The 26,980-nt window shown below is 44.8% G+C and overlaps 1 protein-coding gene and 1 pseudogene across 1 annotated transcript in view; both read right to left on the reverse strand.

Moving 5' to 3' along the window:
* LOC135057896 (unconventional myosin-XVB-like) overlaps positions 1-26,980 on the reverse strand; it is a 92,243-nt gene that overhangs the window by 64,013 nt on the left and 1,250 nt on the right. The window contains exons 3-5 of the mRNA XM_063963615.1: positions 25,092-25,249; positions 24,821-24,939; positions 22,475-22,538 (exon numbers count right to left, since the gene is read on the reverse strand). Of these exons, the coding sequence (XP_063819685.1) occupies positions 22,475-22,538; positions 24,821-24,939; positions 25,092-25,249 (341 nt within the window). The remainder of the gene's footprint in view (positions 1-22,474; positions 22,539-24,820; positions 24,940-25,091; positions 25,250-26,980) is intronic.
* Positions 8,326-8,498, reverse strand: LOC134899774 (U2 spliceosomal RNA; annotated as a pseudogene).

Genomic DNA, 26,980 nt, shown 5'->3' on the forward strand with positions numbered 1-26,980 from the left:
CTGCCCTGCTTCACGTTGGGCGAAAAGGTATGAAGGGGCTGCAGAGATGGTTGAGAGCCAGGGGACCTACTGCCGTAGCCGGACCTGATGAGTGACAGGACACAGACACACACACACTCACTCACTCACTCACTCACTCACTTTCTCTCTATAGAGGGGCTCTACCTGGCACAATGTGTATAAGGGGCTCTACCTGGTGCAACGTATATAAGGAGCTCTACCTGGCGCAACGTATGTGAGGGGCTCTACCTGGCATAACGTGTATAAGGGGCTCTACCTGATGCAACGTATGTAAAGGGCTATACGTGGCGTAACTTGTGTAAAGGGCTCTACCTGGCGTAACGTGTAAAAGGGACTCTGGAGGAAATTCAGACCTCATCGCTGCTGTGCATTTTCGCACAGTGTGAGATCAGATCTGAAATGCGCATGCGTATGGAATGCTGCTACAAGGATCGGCGCCCTACGGGATGGTGTGAAAAAAACGAACGCACGGGCGATCGCAAGATGATTGACAGGTAGTGGCCACTTGTGGGTGGCAACTGACCGTTTTACAGGAGTGTCTGGAAAAACGCAGGCGGGATCTGGCCTTTTTTAGGGAAGGTGTCTGACGTCAGTTCCGGCCCCGATCAGGTGGATACAATCGCAGCGGCAGAGTAAGTCCTGGGCTGAGCAGAGGCTGCACAAACTGATGTTTGTGCAGCTCTGCTAATGAAGCAAATGTACAACATTATCCCCTCACCCTGTAGGCGGCGACTATCTGATCGCAGGGCAGCTAAAAACAGGCCAGCGATCAGGTCTGAATTACCCCCTCTGTTCTACTGTGGTGTAATGCAAGCAAGGGGCTGTAATATGGCATAATGTGTGGTGTAATGTGACTGATAGACAATACTGTGTGTGGTGTGATGTGAGTTGGTACTATTTTGTGGCCCGTCCTTACCTATGAAGCCACGCCCCTATATTTTTGATGCGTGCCTCTGGCGCTCGCTGTCTGTTTCAAATATGGGGGGGGGGTCACCAAAAGAAATGTTCACCCTGGGCACCAAATGGTCTAGAACCGGCCTTGAATGATGTCTGTAAGGAGACTGGGTGAGGAGGATAATGATGTCTGTAAGGAGACTGGGTGGGGAGGATAATGGTGTGTGAGGAGACTGGGTGGGGAGGATAATGGTGTGTGTGAGGAAATTGTGGTGAGGATAATGGTGTGGGTAAGGAAACCGAGTAGGGAGGATAATGATGTCTGTAAGAAGACCCAATGGGAGGATAATGGTGTGTGTGAGGAGACTGGGTGGGGAGGATAATGGTGTGTGTGAGGAGACCGTGGTGAGAATAATGGTGTGGGTAAGGAAACCGAGTAGGGAGTATAATGATGTCTGTAAGGAATCCCGATGGGAGGATAATAGAAACATAGAAACATAGAATTTGACGGCAGATAAGAACCACTTGGCCCATCTAGTCTGCCCCTTTTTTTTTATCCTTTAGGTAATCTCAACCCTTTTTGAACCTTAATTTTTTGTAAGGATATTCATATGCCTATCCCAAGCATGTTTAAATTGCTCTACAGTCTTAGCCTCTACCACCTCTGATGGGAGGCTATTCCACTTATCCACTACCCTTTCTGTGAAGTAATTTTTCCTTAAATTTCCCCTGAACCTCCCCCTCTCAAGTCTCAGTGTATGTCCTCGAGTTCTAATACTTCTCTTCCTTTGAAGAATGTTTCCCTCCTGAACTTTGTTAAGACCCTTGATATTTTTGAAAGTTTCTATCATGTCCCCCTTTCCCTTCTCTCCTCCAAACTATACATGTTAAGATCTTTTGGCCTTTCCGGGTAAGTTTTGTGATGTAGGCCATGCACCATTTTAGTTGCCCTTCTTTGTACACTCTCTAATGTATTTATATCCTTCTGGAGATATGGTCTCCAGAACTGGACACAGTATTCCAGATGGGGCCGAACCAATGACCTCTACAGTGGCATTATCACTTCTTTTTCCTGCTACTGATTCCTCTCCCTATGCAACCAAGCATCTGACTTGCCTTTCTCATTCCTTTGTTGCATTGCTTTCCTGCCTTCAAGTCACTTGAAATAGTGACTCCTAAATCCATTTCCTCCTCAGTAGTTTCCATTATAGTACCCTTGATACTATATTTAGCCTTTGGGTTTTTGAGACCCAAGTGCATGATTTTGCATTTTTTAGCATTAAACTGTAGTTTCCACGTTCTTGACCATTTCTCAAGCCTACCTAGGTCATCAATCATTTGTTTTACCCCACCCGGTGTGTCTGCCCTGTTGCATATCTTTGTATCATCTGCAAAAAGGCATACCTTCCCTTCAATACCATCTGCAATGTCACCAACAAAGATATTAAAGATAACTGGACCAAGTACAGATCCCTGGTGTACTCCACTGGTAACATTTCCCTCCATAGATTACACTCCATTGACTACAACTGTCTGTTTCCTATCCTGCAACCAGGTTCTCATTCATTTAACTGTTTTATAATCCACCCCCACGCTTTCAAGTTTATTTAGCAGTCTGCGATGTGGGACAGTGTCAGATGCCTTACTAAAGTACTAGATATGCTACATCTACAGCTCCCCCTTGATCTATTATTTTCATAACAATCAAAAAGTAAATAAGATTTGTTTGGCATGATCTCCTACCAGTAAATCCATGCTGTTTTGGATCCTGTAAGTTGTTTGATTTAAGATATTGTACAACTCTTTTCTTTTAATACTTTTTCCATTACTTTCCCTACTACTGATGTAAGGCTTACTGGTCTGTAGTTACTTGCTTCTTCCTTGCTTCCACTTTTGTGCAGTGGAACTACATTTGCTCTTTTCCAGTCCTCTGGAATAGCACCTGTATTTAGTGACTGGTTAAATAATTCTGTTAAAGGTGTAACCAGCACATCTTTTAGCTCTTTGAGTATCCTTGGGTGTATCCCATCTGGTCCCATTGATTTATCCACTTTTAGTTTTGAAAGTTCTGTTAGGATCTTCTCCTCTGTAAATGTACTTTCATCTGACTTATTTTTATGAATGTCCTTGCAACTTAACTGTGGCCCCATCCCTTCTTATGTAGTAAATACTGAGCAAAAATAATTATTTAGGTGATCTGCTATTGCCTTGTCTCCCTCCACCAAATGCTCACTCTCTGTCTTAAGTCTTATTATTCCTCCACTTGATTTTCTCCTTTCACTTATATACTTAAAAAAAGTTTTGCCCCCTTTATCTACTGACTGGGCCATTTTCTCCTCAGCTTCTGCCTTTGCACGTCTGATCACTTTCTTAGCATCCTTCCGTCTGTCAAGATACACCTCTTTGTCGTTATTCTTTTGAGTCTGTTTGTATTTCCTTAAAGCCATCTTTTTTGCATTCACACTAGTTGATACTTCTTTTGTGAACCACACTAGCTTCCTTTTCTTGGTGCTTTTCCTAACCCTTTTGATACAAAGGTCTGTTGCACTTAGTATTGCACTTTTCAGTTTTCCTACCTCTCCTGCACTCCTTCCAAGTTCCTCCAGTCCACCAATTAATCACTTAAACATCTCCCCATTTTTGCAAAGTCAGCATTTCTAAAAGCCAACACCTTTGTTTGTGTGTGACAGGAGTTGGATCCTGTCTTTATACTAAACCATACTGCTTGATGATCACTGGATCCCAGGTGCTCACCCACATATGTGTCGGATATCCTATCAACATTTGTAAGAATTAAATCTAATATTGAGTCTTTGCGAGTGGGCTCCCTCACCAATTGCTTGAGAGATGCTCACTGTAAGGAATGGAGAAATTTGCCACTTGTAGCTGAACTTACAAATGACCCCTCCCAATTTACATCAGGTAAATTAAAGTCTCCCATGATTATGACTTCTCCCTTTAAAGCCATTTTAGTGATGTCCAACAATAGGTTCCTGTCCAAATCCTGCCCCTGGTGGTGTGTGTTTAAGGAGATGAGGATCGGGAGAATAATAGTGTATGTAAGGGGAAGGGGAGAATATTTGTGTGTGTAAGGAGGCCGAGTGTGGAAGATAATGGTTTGTGTAAGTAGAGGATGGGGAGGATAATGATCTGTGTAAGGAGGCCGAGTGTGGAAGATAATGGTTTGTGTAAGTAGAGGATGGGGAGGATAATGATCTGTGTAAGGAGGCCGAGTGTGGAAGATAATGGTTTGTGTAAGTAGAGGATGGGGAGGATAATGATCTGTGTAAGGAGGCCGAGTGTGGAAGATAATGGTTTGTGTAAGTAGAGGATGGGGAGGATAATGATCTGTGTAAGGAGGCCGAGTGTGGAAGATAATGGTGTGTGTAAGTAGAGGATGGGGAGGATAATGATCTGTGTAAGGAAACCGAGTGGGGAGGATAATAGTGTATATAAGGAGACCGATTGGGGAGGATAATGGTGTGTGTAAGGAGAGGGTGGGGAGGATAATGGTGTGTATAAGGAGAGAGTGGGGAGGATAATGCTGTGTATAAGGAGCACAAGGGGGGTGGATAATGATGTGTGTAAGGAGAGCGATTGGTGAGGATAATTGTGTGTGTGAGGAGACTGGGGAGGAAAATGGTTTCAAGGCACGCTGCAGTGATTGTGGGGTTACCTACACTTTGGTGCTGCAGTCAATCTGGGCAAATTCCATATCAGCAGGGAGGACTTAATAACCATCTGGCTCCTTGTATTATGACTTTTCCTAACTCTGGTAAAAGGTGCAATCTGTCTATATGTTTATAATACTTTTGATGTTTTTAAGTGTGATACCTGTATATTAAATAAGTATATACTTTGAGGAATAGATTTACACTAGATTTCTTTTTATTTTCATGGCAATTGCGAGAAAATTACTTTCATGAGTGGTAAAGAAAAAAAGAAGGACCATAAAGATATGCTAATATGCCCAAAATCTTAAAAGTAAAGTAAGGTTACTTAATCCTCATCTGAAAAGGTGCTGTGGGATTATTTTATCTGTGGATTTTATTTGCAAATATTTGGAATAAGGAAATCACTGTTTCTATTTATTTGGACAATAGGGTATTTATTTGCGTTATTTAGTGTAATGTATAATTATTTGTATATGTTTTTACAGTGATTAACATTTGGAAACACAGCGCTGAAACAAGCTAATCACTATATATCGCATTGTATTTTTGTGCAATTGGTGCTTCTTTTTTTGCTTTTTTAGCTGCAACGAGGAGGTGTGCTGATTATATAACTTTATATTTCTTTTACCATAGGGGTATGCATTGAAAATGGTATTACGTGGACAGTGGTGGTAGGTGTAAAAATAGGATTTTGGTTACCTACTGGTAAATCCATTTAACTGCTGGTAACAAAACAGCAACAGCTGAACAGGTAAACTTTTACAGAAGAAAAACCTGCAGAAAAGTCAATGCACTGAGGCATGCACCCAATATCCCTTATGGACTACGAGAAAAGGATTTAACGGTAGGTTACCAAAATCCTATTTTCTCTAGTATCCATAAGGGATACTGGGGTCACTTAGTAGGTGGGGACGTCCCAAAGCTTCCAGAACAGGCGGGAATGTGCGGAGACGTCTGCAGCACCGCATGCTCAAACTGGGTATCCTCTTTGGCCAGGGTATCAAACCTGTAAATTCACAAAGGTGTTCTTCCCCGACCAGGTAGCAGCTTGGTATAGTTGCAAGGCCGAGACTCCACGGGCAGCCACCCAGAAAGACCTGACCGATCTTTTAGAGTGGGCCTTCAGAGACTGAGGAACAGGTAAGGTTGCCGACACATAGTGGATAGTAAGCCTAAGCCAACGCGCAATGGACTGCTTACAAGCAGGGCAACCCTTTTTCTGTGCATCATATAGCACAAACAGGGAATCCGTCTTTCTGATCCGAGCCGTCCTCTTGACATAGATCTTCCAGACTCGCACAGCATCCAAATCCTCTGGAGGAGCAGAAGAGCCAGAACTAGATGGGACCACAATAGGTTGGTTCAAGTGGAATGCAGAGACAACTTTCGTCAGGAACTGCTGCCTAGTCTTGAGCTCTACTCTGTCTTCATAAAAGACCAAGTATGGACTTTTACATGATAAGGCCCCCAATTCTGAGACACGCCTAGCAGAAGCCAGGACCAGCAACATTACCATCTTCCACGTAAGGTACTTGTCTTCTACCGTCATTAAAGGTTCAAACCAGGAGGACTGTAGAAATTCCAAAACCACATTCAAATCCCAGGGTGCCATTGGCAGCACAAAGGGAGGTTGTATGTGAAGTACCCCTTGCAAGAAAGTCTGAACTTCTGCCAACATTGCCAACTTCTTCTGGAAGAAAATAGAGAGGGATGAAATCTGGACCTTGAGGGAGCCCAGACGTAGGCCCATATCCACTTCAGCCTGTAGGAAACGCAAGAAGTGTCCTAAGTGAAAATCCACAGAAGAAAACGTGCGCTCCTCGCACCAAAAGACACATCTCCACCAGATATGATAGTAATGCTTTGACGCTACAGGCTTCCTGGCCTGAACCATGGTTGCAATAACATTTTTGAAAGGCCTTTGAGAGCTAGGATGTTCCGCTCAACTGCCATGCCGCAAATTAAGCTGCTGTAAGTCCGGGTAGACGAACGGTCCTCGTTGAAGAAGTTTTCTTCTCAGTGGCAGGGGCCAAGGGTCTTCGACGGACATGTCCAGAAGATCCACGTACTACACCCTCTGAGGCCAGTCGGTGATCTGCCGAAACACCTGTGGGAGGAGGCCACACTCTCCCGGGTGGAGGTCGTGATGACTCAGGAAGTCAGCTTCCCAGTTGTCCACCCCCTCTTTGTTCCTCCCTGTCGATTGATGCCACTGCCATGTCGTTGTCCGACTGAACTTGAATGGCCCTATCCCGAAGCAGAGAAGAGGCCTGAAGCAGAGCGTTGTAGAGAGTTCCAGAATGTTGATTGGAAGTTGGGGTTTATGGGAGGACCACCTGCCCTGGAACTGAGCCCCTTGGGTGACAGCTCCCCATCCCCGCAGACTCGCATCCATTGTGAGGAGGATCCAATCCTGAAAGCCGAAACTTCGACATTCCAGCAGGTCTGAGGACTGTAGCCACCACGGGAGGGAAACCCTGGCCTGAGGTGAGAGGCATATGATCCGATGCATCTGAAGATGTGATGCGGACCACTTGCTCAGGAAATCCAATTGAAATGTTCTGGCATGGAACCTTCCATACTGTAAGAGGCTACCATCTTTCCCAACAACCGTATGCCTTGATGGATGGATATCCGATTCGGTCTTAGAACCGCTCGGACCATCTCCTGGAGCGTCCTTGCCTTGTCCTCTGGGAGGAATACCTTCTGAGCCACTGTATCCTGAAACATTCCCAGGAACAGGAGCCGCTGAGTTGGCTCCAGGTGAGACTTCTGTAAATTTAGAATCCACCCCTGATATGACAGAAGCTGAATAGTGCGATTGATATTGAGCAATAGAAGCTCCCTGGATCATGCCTTTATCAAGAGATCATCCAGGTAAGGGATGATGTTGACCCCTGGACTCGGAGCTGCAACATCATTTCTGCCATCACCTTCATGAAGACCCTTGGAGCCATGGACAGGCCGAAGGGCAGAGCCTGGAACTAGTAGTGGTCGTTCAACAGGGCAAACCGCAGGTAAGGCTGTTGGGGTGGCCAAATCGGGATATGTAGATAAGCATCCTTTTTACTCAGTGAAACCATGAACTCCTGTTCTTCCAGACCCGCAATCACTGCTCACAGGGATTCCATCTTGAACTTGAAGACCTTTAGGTAAGGGTTCAAGGATTTTAGATTCAAAGTGGGCCTTACCGAACCGTCTGGAGTCGGTACCGCAACAGGTTGGATTAGTATCCCCTGTTTTCTATATGAAGCGGAACAGGAACTATAGCTTCGGTCTGACCCAGTCTTAGTACAGCCTCTTGTACTATCTCCCGCGATTCTTCGGAATGTGGAGTGAATTTAAACACACTCTTCATGCCAGGGTAAACAGATCTTTTACCCATGGATCCTGGCAGGAGCTTTTTCTTAATATGCTGAAATATTTTAGACGGGCCCTTACCCTGGAATCCCTTAGGAGGGTAGGACCACCTTCATTCCGAAGTGTTTATGGAATAGACTTGGTGCTCTGTTTTTGTGTCCCTGTAAAACAGGTCTTTTTCTCCTCTGGTGCCTCTGTTGCATTGAGGCCCCACTGGCACTGCCCCCAACACTTGCAACCCTAAGAAGATGATCTCGGTTAAGCACATCTGGTGGGCATAGCCGCGATGGTAGGTACGTGGACCCACCGGTAGTGATCCGTGAGTTCCTGAACCCAGCGTTCACTAACCACTGACGTAATCATAAGTTCTGCGAGCAGAGAATGTCATAGTAGCACTGTAGTACCCGGTTAATGCGCACAGAGCAAGCTCTTTTCTCCCTGTTCTAAATTTTCATATAATATATGGCTTCCAGATAGGCGGCGCATCAGACATGAAACTAATAAGAACAGATACTACCCTTGATCTTGGCCAGAAGGCCGAGAGGCGATGCACAGGCATTTATAATGTCTAATTTTTTTTTTTAACCGCCTTGCATAGGAAGCTTTTAAACTCCTGCATATGCCGCTTAAGCATCATAAAGCCAGCTGGCGATGCTTTCTTGTTTTAACCCTGCTAAAGGTTACCTGCCTATGTACCAATGGCCTGCGTAATCCAGCAGCCTACAGAGATGGGTCTCTAACCTTGTGGTTATGTATTAGACATCAGTTTTCCATTTCGTGGGAAACCACAGCATACCTCCCAACTGTCCCAATTTTCGCGGGACAGTCCCCTTTTTTTGTGACTGGCCCACCCGCGGGCCACAGTGTCCCACAGTGGTGGTGGTGGTGTGTGTGTGTGTGTGTGAGGGGGGGGGGGGGGGCAGTTGGGAGGCTCCTGCACTCGCTGCTCTGCTTAGCAGATGGTGAATAGAGCGGTGAATAGACACTGTGCGCATGCACACAGCGTCTATTCAGTGGAGACAGAAGGAGAGAGGGCATGCCAGCAGCTCACAGAGTGCTGGGCATGCCCCCTCAGTGACGAAAACGGGGCATGACTCGCGATCGCGGGCTATCTCGTGAATCCATGCCCCCTTTTCCATAGGCCACACCCCCTTTTGGGGTGCCCGCACGCTACGCTCGCGCAGATGTTCCTCCTTGCTAGAGACAGAAGTTGGGAGGTATGGCACAGGGAGAACATACAAACTCCACACCGTCAGGGTCGTGATGGGCACAGAACCCCCCCGACCCCAGTGATGTGAGGCAGTAATGCCAATCTCTGATAGACAACCCACTTTGAACAGGTATTCCTGTTTATTTTTTGATATTGAGTTATCTATCCTCTGGAGGGAAGGTAAGGCTGTATATGAATTTCTTAGTCACATGAATTATCATTTTAGACAGACTCCATGGTCCCCTGAATGAGTTACCAGTTAACTCCTTAATGGAGACTTTTCTGTGTACATAAATATCTGGCATATTTACACAGATCTTAAAGCATAATAATTGTTCTACTCCTAAGGTAGAGAATTTCTATAACCTCTTAAGAAGCACTATCTTAAGTTTTCGCAGCAGATAGCGAGATTACACTTCAAACATAGTACAAAGACACAGGCACACTGTGGTCAATGTAATCATTCCCCTCCTCTGCCTATAGGCAACGTTGTATCCACATTAGGGTGTGGATGATGGCTGCTGAGAATCACGCCACACATAGAGGAAAACCAGTCTGAACTAGTTTTTACTCAGAATAGTATATGTAGGCGGACATACATGGGGGAAACAAGCATGTTTATACAGAGAGAAAGAACCAGCATACCAGCCTCCAGCTAAGTTCTGGGCTACATATAATATATATATTATATAATATATCTGTACTAGGACCTTTAGTTTTTTTAAAAGCTCCTGTAGTATCACTCCACCCTACAATAAAACCCACTGCCATTTGTGGCGTTGGAGTATCCCTGGAGGAGTTGATTTGTCCCCTGCAGCGTCTGTGTAATCAGTGTTGTCAAAGTCGAAAAATATTGTAATACATATGCCTTGTACTAACCCCATGCACATGCCCGCTGCTCGTGCACTCAGTCCTCCGTTCGTGCACATATCCGCAATTTGCGTAGGATCGCTCCGGCGATCATGCGCGTGATATGGGTATTTACGGTGGAGTTTGTGAGCGCGTAGAGGGTTATTAGAACATTACATATTTAACCCAAATAGTGCACATTGTACACATAGCCCCCTGCACCACATCAGAAAGAAATAGCTGTTTAAAATGATAACAGAACAAAGGGATTCACCTTTACAGGATAGGAGGGTACAGAACAAGGTTACAAGGTGGTGTTTGGTATCCAGCTGTAGGGTATTTTAAGGGAAACATTCTGGTGTTGGTTTGAGAAAGATCGCTTGTTCCTGCGTATAGTTATGTGCAAAAGTAGAATATGAACATTAACTGTGTTTACTGTATATTATGTATGCGGGGGGAATCCAGAGGAGACCACCCACAAGAGCAGTTGAGAAAGACATAGCCCACCTTTTCAAATCAACCTATGACCTCTCCCGTAATGAAAAGGTACATCTCTGTGTCCAATAGACAAAGGGATTACAGTGACCATTGTATTGTTTTGGATGAAGTGAATAAAGAGAGCTTGCAGCAGGCTTGGACACACAAGACTCTGAACGCTATCTGTATGACCAACGGAGGACCGGCTCGGGTTGCGCTTGCGAACATTCTCACGTATGTACATTCTCTGTAGCCATTATTCTGTTTAGATTTACTTGTTAGCCTGTAGTGTATGATTTGTACTGTTTTACCTTTTGGAACAAATCCACGGTGGCCTTAGAACCCTGTGGTTGCAACTACAAATCAGTGTTGTGTTTTCACTTTCCTGCATGAGCTTTAGAGTGTATTTATCTGTATAAGGTGTATAAGTATCGATAAGGTGTACGCACTGCGGTTACTTTATACTGTCAGTGCTACTTAAGGTTTAAGGTATAACATCATTGCAGTACTTTGCTATTAAGGGTTTAAAGTGTAAGCAAATCATTACATTGTATCATTAACAAGGTTTAAAGGTTATCAATTGTGTGTGCGTTCGCTGTGTGTACTCTGTACACTCAGCGCGGCGTGTGTCCGCCAAGTGCGTACCTCGTGCAGGACTCTGTACGCAAATAGCGTACAAAGTGCGTAGCACGTGTATTCAGTCTAGCGGCCATATCGGCTCCACGGTAAAAGTGTAATTAGAGGTATAGCTTTACGGTCTAAGATAATATCGACATTATTAATTGAGGGCTCGTCCAGTTTTTCCTCATACCCACAGCCTAGCAGCGTATAGCAGACTTTATCTATCATCAAAGGGCGGACAGGTATCCATGTAAGCCTTCTCCTGGTTGGTGGATACTCTGGTAAACTCTTTCTCAAGTGCTGATAAGATAAGCGTCTGCTCTGCATGGTTTGTTGGGATGCTGGTGGAATCCGGAAGGTAAGAACGCAAAGCTATTTTTAAAGTCTGTGAATTTCTGTTTGGCGCCAAATGCGCACACAATACAAGCATACACCAGTACTCTGCATATCTGATCATATTGTTGCAAAACAAGTTCAAATGAGTCATATTGTGTTTGATTCAGATTGGATTGCTTATCTGTTAAGTAGGGTAAAAGTACATTTAAAAGTTGCTGCAATAGCCTTGATATAGTGTTTTTTTTTAACTCAGGCCTAAAATAACTTCAGGGGCTTGCATGGTGTGTGATTTATTTGTGACAAAGGAAGCCGCATGGTCTGTCCTCCATTTTGTGTAACCCTCATGGATGTGGAAGGGGGAGGAGCAGCGGCCATGTTGGGAAGGTGATTTTCCTAAATGGCTGATTTTCACTGCCCGGAATAATCAGCCATCCTTGGTCAAAAAGAAATCACCATTTATGAGTTACCAATGCATTTATTTAACCCATGCCATAGTCAATTACAAAAAGTTTCAGATGGGGCTTAATGAAAGTTAATAGTAAGATGAATACTTGATGTAAGAAGTACACACAGATAAAAACAAAGTTTTTTTTTCTTCCTTCTACCTCTAGGATTCAGTTAACTCTGCTTGCTGTAAGATAGCCATTGAAATGCAAATTAACCTGTGTAACTGCTTTTTCCTAACAGTGAAAAAAAACCCCACCTTTACAGGCAACCAATAGCACATAGCATTCATATGCAAATTAGAAGCACTTAATGGGTAAATGAGTCTCAGGAGACCAGTGAATGGTACATATATATAATATTATAATTATGTGTATATTTATATCAGTGTATGTTCTGCAAGATAGCTATCCAATCTGAATCATACCATTTGAATTATGGAGGATTATTAGATTCATTTTGACCTGTACTGAAAAAATTTGTTGCTATTTAGTTTAAATATAGAGTTAATATTTAAGAAAAAAGTGTAAGACGCACATGCAGCCTGGCCTAGTTGTAAAGGTTTATACAGAAGAAACTGTGTGTGTGTTAAGTAAGTGATTATAGTTAAATATCGCTTACATTTATAGAAGTGTGAGTTTTGTAGCACTGCGGACGTACGGCCTTTGTACACGTGTCTCGAATAGCGTACGGGACTGCGTACGGGACTGCGTACGCAACGTAAAGGCATACACACGTGGCGCGATCACGCAACGTGCGTAAAAGTACGACCGCTAAATACAAAGCACACAATAGCATTGTTTTAGTTTAGGCACGAGACGGTAGCCACGCGATAATAGCACAAATTGATCAGTGTCCAATATTTAGTTTAAATACCTTTCTTACTGTATCACCTCTGGAATTATTCTGTTTTATCTGAATGAAAGTTAATTTTCTGTACAGAAAAACCAAAGTGTATATGAGTGAACGAGAGTGAGTGTGCAAACAATAAAGGTTTTGTGGACCCAGGGAATTCGGGATCCCGTAGGAGACCACACCAGGTGAGTGGACACTTGGTGGCGTGAGAGTGGCTTGCTCACGTTAACATTGATTAGAGTACAAAGGAGCAATTAGTATAACAGCAGACCAAGAGGTCAGCGAAGTCAGAAAACCGCTGACAAAGTCAAGCGAAGCTCTGAATACCTCGGCCTAAAAGGTCAGCGAGGTTTTGTGTAGAGAGCGCAGCCCAGGGGGTTGGCGTAGTACCCATATAGGCCCGTTCAGATACGCTCCGGCTGAGGTTTCGCAGCCTGAAAAACGATTCCATTGGTCGCACGGCGGATAAGTAAAAGTTACCTATACGCTGGGCGATTGTACTGCGCGTTTGTGAGTGCAATACTTAGCCCACCGCGATACCCTTTTACGAGTTGTGCGTAAAAATCGCGGGACCATTGGCGCTAGGTGTAGTACACGCAACGTGATTTGTGTAACAATTTTTTTTGTTTTAAGGGAGTTTCGCTGGTCACTCAGGAAATCTCCAACGACCAATATTTACTGGTTAGGGTAAGTCACTCCCACACATTTCCAGTAAATAGAGGTTACACAGGGGCCCGAGGTTGGGTACGACCGGCGCTGACGACAGTGTTTAGGTGTATTGGCCAACGTGGGCGTGAGTGGGTGAGAGCGCTCGGAGAACTTTCACCGTTGCCTTATCACTGAGTATTTTGGTTTTTTGTAGGAATTTGCTGAGAAGGCAATACCTGCAAAAGATGGGGGCCAGTTGCTCAAGTAAGGGACGATCAACCAGGGTTCAGGTTGATATTCCGCGGCCCAAAGGGTCGGCGAGGTACATAATGTGTGAGAAATATGGCTCACACACAGAGGTTTTATGCAATGAATGGGAATGTATGACTGCGGAACATAGGGAACCATTCCCTAAAGTAAGCAGTTTTAATCCAGAGGTGTTGCAGAATTTAAGGATTAGGATATGTCTGTTAAAATCCCAAAAAGAAAGGATCAGACACTCAAACTGTTTACATTTATGGCAACGAGCGAGTGATATGCAAAGGGATCTAGCTCACACAGCTGGTTCCAACCCTGGCAGGAAACTGATTGCAACTGCACCACCACCACCGTATATTACAGGGGAGAAAGCGGCTACAGACAATGACATACTGATATATGCTAAGAGTAAAATTGATAAATGTAGTAATGATAATAAGAATGAACTTAATAAATGTATTAATGCTAACCCGTGCAAGTTGTATCCCATCTTAAACTTCCCTCAGGAATACGAACAAGAAGATGAACCCAGCACGATATCGGCACTTTCTCCAGCAGCCACCGTACAGGACACCCAGGTGGGCACGGCCCAACCGGTAAGAGCAGTAGTAAAGCCCCCTAGCGGAGGGATAAGTGAGGTCGTGTCCACAGGTAAGTACGGTACAGTACATTATGCAGAGACAATTGCACCTCACATTGTAGAAGCAACCCAGAACAATGTAATTGAACTAAATCCTGCCAGGGTGATCGCAGTCCCCAATGGGAAGACTGACGCTCAGGGAATCACTCCCGTCAGGAACATTGCTATGCATTGTCCTTGGTCCCGGACAGAATTGAGGACAATTATGTCTGAATTTCCCGATCCCAGAAAAGATCTAGCCGCATGTCAGAGGTTTATTAGAGAACTAGGTAATGCCACCGAACCCACAAACAAAGATTGGCGGACAGTGCTACGGGCATGTTTGCCCTCCAATATTGACCCTGTGAAATTCATTGCTGATTGTAAATTAGATGCAGAGGTACCTCTCACTGATGAATACACTCAGGAGAATGTACGACAGATCAATCTGCAATTAGGAGTATATTTCCCAACTGTTGTCAAGTGGAATAAAATCTTCTCCATTAGACAAAAAGAAGGTGAAGCTGCTTCTGAATATTTCCATCGAGCACTGCAGGAAATGGCTAGATACACTGGGGTCGAGGACATTAAGGAAAATGTATACCATAGAGAGGTAGCTGTGTCCGTATTAATGGACGGCTTGAAAGAAACGTTGAGAACAAGGGTACAAACCACTCAACCTAACTGGAGAGGTATTTCGGTGGCTGCATTAAGAGAGTCCGCTATCGAGCACGATCGGAACATCATTAAACACAGGGAGTCACAGGGGGATAAGCTGATGACCGTACGTATCAATGCCCTGACAATGAAGCCACATCAGCCAAAACCCCAGACCCCTGATGGTAAGTCGTATGTAGTAAAATGTTATAACTGTCAAAGGGATGGACATTACGCACGAAACTGTAATTATAAAAGCAACGTATATAGACCCCCTAGACAAGAACACGAGCAAAGTTATGATACACGTAATTGGGATCAGGGATCACATAGGAAAAATTTTGGGCCACACCTGTAGTCTGCAGCCAGTGAAGTTGATTGCTAGCCTTGGTAGTGAACCTGAGGTCACAGTTGATGTAGTTGGTAGATCATTTTTTGTAGATACAGGGGCGGCCAGGTAAACTCTGTGATTTATCTTTAAAAGTTTCCTCTTCATCTCTGACGTTCACTGACAGATTTACAGCTCAAACGTCACATATCTACTCGGTCTTTTCAGAGGTCTGCCCAACCCCAGTATATCTCACCAGCATCATTGTGCCTGGCCATGCACAGAGGGTGGAGAGTGGAAATACTGGTGAAGGGAGACTGTGCAGAGATACCGATGGACATGTTGGTGTGACAGCCTGATGGTGAACGCAAATCTGACAAATTTTTTTTCTTTTTTTATTACTCTCTCTCTTTTTTTTTCCTCATTTTCCACGGATGGTTTATTTCACACAACAGTTAAACACATTGTAATGCAGGATTTATGTTCCATACAGAAAGGTCGCTGACTTGGAAAGAATATCGTATCACTGGAGCGTCTGTTCCGGGAAGACTGAGAGGCAGCACTGTTGAGACGGTATCTGAGCACGGAGAACTACAAGACCAGAGGCGGTTGTCGTACCAAATTTCTTTTTCCTTTTTATTATTTTCTCCATCTCCCATTACCCTCCTTTCCCCCCCTTCCTTGCTCCTTTTTCTCTCTCCTTAACAAGATGGACTTACCCCAAGAGACTGCATTCCGGGATTTCCTGTTGACCCTGTTGTTGACCAGAGCAGTCTGTTTCGGTGAGAGTACCAGAGAGGTCGAGAAAGGATCTGGAATGGGTTCTGATGACAAGGACGGATTTGTAGAATTCCAAGAGCAACACATCCACCGAGCAAAGGCGAGTATTAGAAAACGATCTGGTAGTCAAGAAACTAGGAGACACTGTGAAGGGTTATTGGCTGAAGAAAATTGTATCTGTAGAAATTGTGAAAACATAGTTGAGGGCGGGTGCATCCAGAGATGTCAGTCCAGCCTTAATATCAACATGGACCGTCATCCATTGAGTGATTATCACTCATTAGTGGGTAAGGTTTTAAACCAAACAGAATGCTGGGTGTGCTCACAAGTACCTCAAGGTCAGAGCAAGTCAGGACTAGTACCATATCCTTTAACAATAGATGAGGTACTTGAATTAAGGGGTGGGAGACCGGTGGACAAGAAATTTAATATTTCTAGGCCCCCTAGTTTGAAGCTCCACCAATATCATGTGGATAGGTCCTTAGTGTGTTTCAACATTTCCAATTCCCGAAAGCCGGGAAATTGGGAAGTGACATGGAATAACCAAACCATGGCATTTTCACACAGGGCTGACAGAATGCCTGTAGACCCTGAACTTATACGCCAAATAGCCGACGGTGGAAGGTATTTTCGGTATAGGTATACTCTAGGAAGTAAGGCCATGCGGGTTGGAGAAGTATCACCAGGGTACTGTGCGCATATCATACATCCTGATACGTGTACTGAACAGATGAGAGAGATAGGGATAGGATTTTTCACTTTGAAAGTTTGCAATATGATAATGTCATATTCTGTCCCATATGTTCTCCCCGATGATGCTTATTTCATATGCGGGAGGAAGGCTTATAAGTGGCTTGCCCCAAACTCAGAGGGATTGTGTTACATTGGAAGAGTGTTGCCAGAAGTAATGACCATAACCCATAATAAGATGAAAGACGTTCACCGCAATGCTCAAGCTCCTTACACTCATACTAACTATGAACACATCGTTAAGAGACACCTTATAGATAGGACAGAGCACGCAGCCTCTGATTTGATCCACGAATCCACCGGGATTCAATTCCTACTCGCGTTAGATATCACCCGTACCGCCAGAGGAATTATAAATTATAGGTATATTCATGCGCTAGCGAACCTGATAGATAATATCACCGAGATGTATGATGACACCTTCAGGTATACAGGGAGGGAGTTGCAAGGTTACAAAACGGAACTGATCCAGCACAGGATGGTTCTAAATTATATCACAGCGGTGACAGGCGGGTATTGTGTCACCTTGGCAACTCAGTATGGTGTGAAGTGTTGCACGTACATTACAAACAGCACTGACGACCCAACCGAGGTCATAGATCAAAAGATGGACGATATCTTGCAGTTGAAGTGGGAGTTCCGAAGGAGACACAACCTAACCCTTACTGCTGTGAGTAATGAACTGACCGGCTGGGTCTCATGGTTGAACCCACGCAATTGGTTCTCAGGTTTAGGAGAATGGGCTCAAAATGTTATCGTGAGTGTAGGAAAGTTTCTCCTTTGTATCCTGGGAGTTGTCATAATGATTGGTTTGATATTTAGATGTGTTCGACTTTTAATGCGGTGCAAGCGCGGTACCAAAGTGATGAGTTTGAGGAGCGGGGGCATTGTTACAACAACTGATTTAATTTATGACCCATCAATAGAGACAATGTTGTGATAAGACGTGATTCCACGGTCCATTTCTTTCACCCGTTTCTCCTTTGTTTTCCCTCAAGCAAAAATACATCCATTCGGAAAAGACTTTGATGAACAATACATCCATTCGGAAAAGACTTTTGATGAACAATACATCCATCCAGAAAAGACTTTGATTAACACTTTCAGCAAAGATACACCCACCCGGACAAGACTTCAACCAACACCCAAGAACGATTGCACAAATGTTATGTGAATGTATTTGTGATACGTGTCTTATCTTCATCTCTACAACCTTCAGGTAGTGTCACACATAGTCGATTAGTAATACCCATATATTAGCATTCACAGGTGTTCCCCCCCTCCATGTATCATCAACTAAATGTGCACCCCATTTGTTGGAACAAGAAGCCGAAAAGAGCTCGGTAGTGTTTGTTAGCCCACTTACAGACCCTTAATACGGGATGAGAAGGATTTAATGTATACTTCGCAATACCTTGAAGCTTATCTAGAACATATACGGCACGATGATACATGCCCCTCAGACATGGATTTCATACACACATGCTTTTACTATCCCACTAGGTCATACATTTCCCGCCTACTCCTCTCCTCCTACCATCCAATTATTTTATAGATATTGTATTGTATATATATTTTTCTGTTTAAGGTTTAGATAGTGGCAGTTGTTGTTGACTGCCAAAGGGTAGACTGTCAAAGTCGAAAAATATTGTAATACATATGCCTTGTACTAACCCCATACACATGCCCGCTGCTCGTGCACTTAGTCCTCCGTTCGTGCACATATCCGCAATTTGCGTAGGATCGCTCCGGCGATCATGCGCGTGATATGGGTATTTACGGCGGAGTTTGTGAGCGCGTAGAGGGTTATTAGAACATTACATATTTAACCCAAATAGTGCACATTGTACACATAGCCCCCTGCACCACATCAGAAAGAAATAGCTGTTTAAAATGATAACAGAACAAAGGGATTCACCTTTACAGGATAGGAGGGGACAGAACAAGGTTACAAGGTGGTGTTTGGTATCCAGCTGTAGGGTATTTTAAGGGAAACATTCTGGTGTTGGTTTGAGAAAGATCGCTTGTTCCTGCGTATAGTTATGTGCAAAAGTAGAATATAAACATTAACTGTGTTTACTGTATATTATGTATGCGGGGGGAATCCAGAGGAGACCACCCACAAGAGCAGTTGAGAAAGACATAGCCCACCTTTTCAAATCAACTTATGACCTCTCCCGTAATGAAAAGGTACATCTCTGTGTCCAATAGACAAAGAGATTACAGTGACCATTGTATTGTTTTGGATGAAGTGAATAAAGAGAGCTTGCAGCAGGCTTGGACACACAAGACTCTGAACGCTATCTGTATGACCAACGGAGGACCGGCTCGGGTTGCGCTTGCAAACATTCTCACGTATGTACATTCTCTGTAGCCATTATTCTGTTTAGATTTACTTGTTAGCCTGTAGTGTATGATTTGTACTGTTTTACCTTTTGGAACAAATCCACGGTGGCCTTAGAACCCTGTGGTTGCAACTACAAATCAGTGTTGTGTTTTCACTTTCCTGCATGAACTTTAGAGTGTATTTAGGTGTATAAGTATCGATAAGGTGTACGCACTGCGGTTACTTTATACCGTCAGTGCTACTTAAGGTTTAAGGTATAACATCATTGCAGTACTTTGCTATTAAGGGTTTAAAGTGTAAGCAAATCATTACATTGTATAATTAACAAGGTTTAAAGGTTATCAATTGTGTGTGCGCTCGCTGTGTGTACTCTGTACACTCAGCGCGGCGTGTGTACGCCAAGTGCGTACCTCGTGCAGGACTCTGTATGCAAATAGCGTACAAAGTGCGTAGCACGTGTATTCAGTCTAGCGGCCATAGCGGCTCCACGGTAAAAGTGTAATTAGAGGTATAGCTTTACGGTCTAAGATAATATCGACATTATTAGTGTGCAGTGAAATGGCGCCAGAAAACTGCTGGTCTCGCTCTGAGTTAGCTCCGCCCCCTATAATGGCGCCGAAGCTATGTACTTATTTATACTGACAATGTCTCCCATATGGTGCCAAACAGAGTATGAATACTTGTTTCCACCCAACCGCTGGCCAGATCACGCAGGGGGACTATGGGATCCACCCAGGGGGAATCCGGATGCCATCCCTGCGATCGCGGGGGCCCCGGTGTGTTCTCACCACTCTTCTCACCTTCAGGCATATGTTAGTGGTGTGCGGTGTGCTCGCTAAGGCACCTTGCCCGAGGTAACTCAACCTCTCAGGACAGTGGTCCTGCAGCGGGGAAGCGGCTCTGACACCTTACAGAGGCCAGTAACCGTCCCCCCTCTAACTCCCACGGTGCAGGTATGCTGTTGCCCAAACAGCTTACCTGAAAATAACAAACAAAAACTAAACTGAAGAAAAACTCTCTGGAGCTCCAGAGTGTGCATCCTCTCCTGAGGGCACATTTTTCTAAACTGGTTGTAGGAGGGGGCATAGAGGGGAGGAGCCAGCACACCCAGTTGAAGAAATGTAAAGTGCTCCAGCTCCTTTGGATCCCATCTATACCCCATTGTACTAAGTGACCCCAGTATCCCTTATGGATGCTAGAGAAATAACCATATAGGAAGGATAGGTGTTTGAGCTGGAGGTAGCATTCTGGGAGGAGATGCTGTGTGTTGGAACTGGAAGTGGTATTGTAATGGTATTTATAGTTCTTTATATAGCACATACAGTACATATAACGCAGTGCCTTACAGAGAACATTTAATCATTCTCTTCCCTGCCCCAGTACAACTTACAAACAATATTTCCTACTACATTTAACCCTACTTGGGTTAAATGGGTCAGAAGCCAAGTAATATACCCATTTGTCTTTGCCAAGGTATCCATGGGGAACTTAATCTTATAGGCCTACACACAGTAGCGGATCTTGCCACGGGCAAGCAGGACTTTTGCCCGGGGCGCCGCCTTCCGGAGGGCGCTGGCGCCATCCGGAGTGCGCCGCACCATGGCAAGATCCGCCACTGCTGTGCCCTCCGCTGCCTGCTGTGTCCCCCGGCTGTGAGCTGTGTCCCCTGTGAAGGGAACTAGACGCTACGCGTCTAGTTTCCCTTCGTGGAGAGGACCTTTGCTGAGCGGTGCGCGATGACGTCATCGCGCACCGCTCAGCATTTAAGCGGCGCTACTACTATACAGGGGGCGTAACTGACCACGCCCCCTGTATTAAGCCACACCCCCATTTCCTGCCCGGGGCGCAGAGGGCCCTCGAACCGGCCCTGCCTACACACATGCCGATATCACTGCACGATATGAACGATCTCGTTCATTAATGAACGAGATAACATTCATATCGTGCAGTGTGGAGCCACCAGCGATGAACGATGCGCGGCCCCGCGCTCGTTCATCGCTGGTGACATGTCGGCTGTGCATGCAGGCCAATATGGACGAGATCGTCCATATTTGCCTGCACGTCTATGGAGCCGGGTGACGGGGGGAGTGAAGAAACTTCACTCCCCCCGTCACTGCCCCCCCGCCGCCGGGTCGCCCGTCGGCCGTATCGGCCGTCGGGCACCTCGGCGGCACATCGCCTAATGTGTAGGGCGCCTTACACACAGAGAACATACAACCCCACCAAACCCATGGAGAGGGCATTGTGAGGTGAGTGGTGGTATGTGTTGGAGGCAGCAATGTGGACAGGGCGGTAGTGAGTATTGGAGAGGGCATTGTGAGGTGAGTGGTGGTATGTGTTGGAGGCGGCAATGTGGAAAGGGTGGTAGTGAGTATTGGAGAGGGCATTGTGAGGTGAGTGGTGGTATGTGTTGGAGGTGGCACTGTGGGAAGGGTTGTAGTGCGTATTGGAGAGGGCATTGGCCCTCATCCTGAGTTGATCACTCGCTAGCTGCTTTTAGCAGCAGTGCAAACGCTAAGCCGCTGCCCTCTGGGAGTGTATCTTAGCTTAGCAGAAGTGCGAACGAAAGGATCGCAGAACAGCACCAACATTTTTCAAGCAGTTTCTGAGTAGCTGCAGACCTACTCCTTCCTTGCAATCACTTCAGACTATTTAGTTCCTCTTTTGACGTCACGAACACGCCCTGCGTTCGGACAGCCCCCATTTCTCCAGGCACGTCTGCGTTTGTATCTGACACATCTGCGTTTTTCAGCACACTCCCGGAAAATGGTCAGTTACCTCCCAGAAACGCCCCATTCCTGTCAATCACTCACTGATCAGCAGTGTGACTGAAAAGCTTTGCTAGAGCTTGTGTGAAACTGCATCGGCTTTTGTGAAAGTACTTCACGCATGTGCAGAAGTGCCGATTATTTGCCTGATCGCTGCGCTGCGAACGGCAGCTAGCGATCAACTCGGAATGACCCCCCTTGTGAGGTGAGTGGTGGTATGTGTTGGAGGTGGCAATGTGGGAAGGGCGGTAGCAAGTATCGGAGAGGGAATTGTAAGGTGAGTGGTGGTATGTGTTGGAGGTGGCACTGTGTGAGGGGTGCAGCATGTGTTGGAGGTGGCACTGTAGAAAGCGTGGTAGCGAGTATTGGAGGTGGCATTATGGGGATGATTGTGGCATATGAAAGGCTGTGGCCTTGGGAATGCACTGACCTGTGTGTAATGATTAATGGTAGTTTTGGTAATGGTTGGTAGGACCATGGTGTCTGTTGGAGATAGCAGTATAAGTATTAAGAGTATAAAGTATAAAGAGTAGATATGCTACAACAGTGGAAGTCTTTTGTAGTATATAGTTTATTACCTTTGTGTGTTGCACCAACTCAATCGGTTTCTTTCCTTCTGCAGCCATTCCCTTCCAGCCAAGCCTGCAGAGTAAAAAGTTTACATGACTTAGTCCTTTAGGTCCGAATTTACAGCACAAATTACATATTTAACTAAAATATAAAAAAAAAATCTACATAATAGTCATTAGACTGCACATTTTGGTGTCGTGGGGTGTTTATAGCTTTGTCTAAGGGCATACATTGGTTTGAAACTATTTTTATACAGTACATCTGTTATTTTACCAGAAGGTATCATAAAATGAAAAACAAAAACAAAAAACAACAACAATAATTTGCATATAATCATGTAATCGTTGGAGGATATTGCGATTCTATGTTAAACTTGTTGAACACACACACACACACACACACACACACACACACACACACACACACACACACACTAACTCTACAGTACCATAACACACATAATAATAATAATATTAACAACAACATCACACAAACACATTATATTAATAACACCTACACACGTATTGTATTAATGCCATAACATAAATATTAGATAAACACCATCAAGCAAACACACACACAGGCATATACGAGAGTGTGTGTGTGTGTGTGTGTGTGTGTGTGTGTGTGTGTGTGTGTGTGTGTGTGTGTGTGTGTGTGTGTGTGTGTGTGTGTGTGTGTGTGTGTGTGTGTGTGTGCGTGCGTGTATATAATTTTTTTATTTTTTTTAATAGTATTACAAGCACACACATTGCGAGTTACCATGACACACACTCGCATTATATTAATATCACACATACCATATTAATACAGGGGAGTAGTATTGGTATAGCGGAGTGCCCTACATCCTACATAGTGGATAACAGCCCCTGCACTCACACTGAGACACTTATACCATACAAGTGTGGGAGTTAGCAGCTGAGAATGATGGGAGTAGTAGTACAGGTGTACATAATATGGGGAGTAGAGTTGTGTAACAGAGCAGCATGCTGAGGGTGGACAGTAATCTGTCTTGTCTCAGACCTCCACACCCAGCAGTAATCACTGACCTGACCCTGCTGCTATAGTCACTGTATAACCACCAACCTATCATATCCTCACCCCATATACACATTATCGGAGCCCTTACACTGCACTATACTGTTGGGCGGTGTTGTTTACCATGTATCTGACCCACCACTCCCATACCCTCCAATTGTACCTTTTTGGCAGGTACAGTACATTTTTTTTATGGTCTGTACCGATTTTTGGCTCTCCAAACTTCCATTGAAAGTATAGGAAAAGGGACATGGCCATGTCCCTTTACCTGTGGCCACGCCCCCTTTTAGAATTTGTACCGATTTTTGTGTGTAAAATGTTGGAGGGTATGCACTCCCAGTCTGTAGGCTACTATACAGCAACTGCAAAAGACTCCTCTCTGCCTCCAGGGCACAGAAGTGGAACCACTCCAGGTACAATGGACTATCAGGACACCCAGTGTCAACCGCCTCCACTGTCTCCCACAGTTCTGTAGCTGCCACTGATACAATGAGATTCTGTACATGCACTGAAGCTCCGAACGCTGCCCAATCAGGTCACAGCATACAGTTATGAATAGGCGGGGGCACAGGACCGGCCCAATGGGAACTGTCCCATACTACTGGTAGCCTAGTCTGTTCCTGGTCCCTAACCAAGATGTCCGCCATCTTTACTTTTGCGCATAAGTTGCGCCATCTTGTCACTATGTTAGAGCACCACATTGGGACACACATATTCCACTTAGCTCAATGAGACCCTGTTCTATACAGCATCTATAGTGTTGTTCAGCACTTGCATCCTGCACCGCTGTCCATATACAGTCATTGGCTTGTGTGCTCCGCTCCATGCTGAGAGCTTGTTACATGCATAACTAAGTACGGCTGTACAGTCAAGTGACTGCTAAATAAACCACTCCCCTGTACTGGGCTGTTCAGTGACTTCAGGACATTGCTGGTGTGTACGTTTAGTCTGTCATGCCCAGTGTTGGATTTCCCACTAGGGCCGGCACTTGCAGGGGGGGCGGAAAACCAGGCTGATGAGGCCAGGTGATTCTTTTTCTTTGTCATTACAACCAATTTTTTTTAAATACTTCATTTTGCAACTGACAGGAGTGGAGCAATGAGCAGCAAATTGTGGTCCTGGAGGTGGTAGTGGGGCGAGGTTCGATGCTACTTTAGTGATCTTGAGGCATCCAGGCTGGCCCCAAAAAGAAGAGGGCAATGATGTTATATGGGGGTGCCTGACCCCTAAATCTGCCTCTGGTCATGCCATCTGCAACACATATTCCAACAAAACCGCCTTTAATACTGTATTTTAAGATTTCAGTATATACTCACATTGCTTGTGCTTCCCGAAAATACTTCAGAGCAAACTCTATCATGGTGTAATGTGCTTCATTGCTGGGCTGCGGTGAAGGACTGCTTGTAGGGATGATCTCATCACTCAACTGACCACTCTGTAGGATTAGACACAATATTAGAGGACTAGTCACAAGCAATGAAGGCCGAGATAACGAGAGGGAATAAGCCATATAATATGTTGCATTTTAGCATACAAGCATGTAATCCAGTTATGCTCCAGTTTAACACTAGTTTGCCACACACTTACCTCCTTACTAACGGTTCTCATAACTCTTTGCGGTCGACTCCCATTTTCCCATTTGTCTCTCTTCTCACCCATGCTGTAATAGTCTGGAGCTGCAGCTGGTTGCACATACCGAGAGGGGAAAATACCTGAGCGCCCCCCAATAGAACCAAATTGCCAACCTGCAGAATATTAAATTATTAGCAGATGCAGCATAGATTGTCAGATCAGTGCAGCCTTTACTCCTGTATTCGCTGCACCTGCTATATGTATTGAATGCATGCAGTGCTGCCATCAGAAATTGTGGGGCCCGGGACTGACAAAATAGACAGGGCCCCTACACCCCCCCCCCCCCACCATATAAAAAAACAAACAAACATTCTGCGGCACCGCTCCACCCCTATATGATGTCATACATTGTGATGTTACATATAGGTTTCGCATTGCGGACCTACAGGAACAGTTCACAGAGAGCTGATGCACAGCGAAGACTTGATTTAAGAAGTCCTCCCTGCGCATCAGCATACTGTTGTTTTATAGCCTGGTGCAGCTCTCCAGGTATTGGCAGTAGGAGCCAGGGGTGGGCCCCCCTCTCTGTAAGGGCCCAGGACACCAGTTCCCACAATCCTCCCCCGATGGCTGCGCTGGATGTATGTATTTATGTATTGTTCTTCTGTGTGAGTCGGTATGTGTTCTTGTGCTGCTGAAGAAATACATACAAATATGCATAAAATTAATTTCAACTTAAGGTGTGTACACACGGTGAGATTTATCCTTGCGATTTTGACTATGTAGTCAAAATCGCAAGGAAAGTTAGTGCAAATCACAAGGTGTTAGCCACCTTGTGATCCCGATGCGCGGTCCCGTGGGGTCAGTATCGCAAGGTTAGATAGACTGTGCAGGCAAGTAAATTTTTACTATCTAGTACAAAGTATAGTCAAAATTGGCACTTAGTCAAAATCTCACATAGCCAATATCACAAGCACACATAGGCACTCATTCCGAGTTGTTCGCTCGCTAGCTGCTTTTAGCAGCATTGCACACGCTAAGCCGCCGCCTACTGGGAGTGTATCTTAGCATAGCAGAATTGCGAACGAAAGATTAGGAGAATTGCGAATAGAAAATTCTTAGCAGTTTCTGAGTAGCTCGAGACTTACTCAGCCATTGCGATCAGTTCAGTCAGTTTCGTTCCTGGTTTGACGTCACAAACACACCCAGCATTCGCCCAGGCACTCCCCCATTTCTTCAGACACTCCAGCGTTTTTCCCAGAAACGCCAGCGTTTTTTCGCACACTCCCAGAAAACGGCCAGTTTCCGCCCAGAAACACCCACTTCCTGTCAATCACAGTACGATCACCCGAACGATGAAAAATCCTCGTTATGCCGTGAGTAAAATACCTAACTTTTGTGTAAAATAACTAAGCGCATGCGCTCTGCGAACCTTGCGCATGCGCAGTAAGCGACTAATCGCAATATAGCGAAAATCGCCAACGAGCGAACAACTCGAAATGACCCCCATAGTCAATATCACATAGTCAATATCGCACAGTCAAAATTGAAGATAGCTAAAATCTCACCGTGTGTATGCACCTTTAGAGAAAATAGCTTATATTGTTAAAATGAACAGTTTAATCCATTGCCGCCTCTATTTATTTAGAAATGTTTATGTACAACAAAAATACAAAATAAAGCCACACAAATAATATACAAAAACCCCCCACAAAGAGTAAACCTATGCCTGAGGTAAATATAATGGTATAACTACTGTACATGTACACATGGAATAACACTTGATACAATGCTGTAACATACTGTAACTAATATAATTTCCCTCACTCATTTCTGTATCGCTATATAAAATCTAGATAGTGTAATTGGACAGATATACATTCGGAATGCGGTTATGTGACCGG

The sequence above is a fragment of the Pseudophryne corroboree genome, chromosome 3, assembly GCF_028390025.1.
Source record: "Pseudophryne corroboree isolate aPseCor3 chromosome 3, aPseCor3.hap2, whole genome shotgun sequence".
NCBI classification, from domain to species: domain Eukaryota; kingdom Metazoa; phylum Chordata; class Amphibia; order Anura; family Myobatrachidae; genus Pseudophryne; species Pseudophryne corroboree.